General features: G+C 48.8%; 1 protein-coding gene across 1 annotated transcript in view; it reads right to left on the reverse strand.

Moving 5' to 3' along the window:
• Nucleotides 1-194: 194 nt before the first annotated feature.
• The window catches only part of RPL13A (ribosomal protein L13a), a gene marked incomplete at both ends in the record, with an annotated part of 2,200 nt that continues 2,107 nt past the window's right edge, over nt 195-287 (reverse strand). The window contains one exon of the mRNA XM_009081290.1: nt 195-247. Coding sequence (XP_009079538.1) covers nt 195-247 — 53 coding nt within the window. The remainder of the gene's footprint in view (nt 248-287) is intronic.

Below are 287 nucleotides of genomic sequence, written 5' to 3' on the forward strand. Positions count from 1 at the left end.
GAACCCCCAGAACACCGAGACCCCCCCAGAAATGTCCAGACTCCAGTAGGAATGGCAAATTGCAGACTACTCCCCATTCCATTTTGGGGGCTCTCCCCCCATTTTTGGGGCATGTCCTCCAGATTTTGGGGTTTCCCTTCTTTTTGGAGTCACTCCCCTTTTTTTCTGGCTTCCCCTTTTTAAGGCTCCTATACTCCATTTGTAAGGTTCCTTCCCTCCTTTTTGGGACTATCTTCTGCAGTTTCACCTCATTTTTGAGGCCACTTCCCATAATTTTATGGCTCCCC

The sequence above is a fragment of the Acanthisitta chloris genome, unplaced genomic scaffold, assembly GCF_000695815.1.
Source record: "Acanthisitta chloris isolate BGI_N310 unplaced genomic scaffold, ASM69581v1 scaffold27488, whole genome shotgun sequence".
Classification (NCBI taxonomy): Eukaryota; Metazoa; Chordata; class Aves; order Passeriformes; family Acanthisittidae; genus Acanthisitta; species Acanthisitta chloris.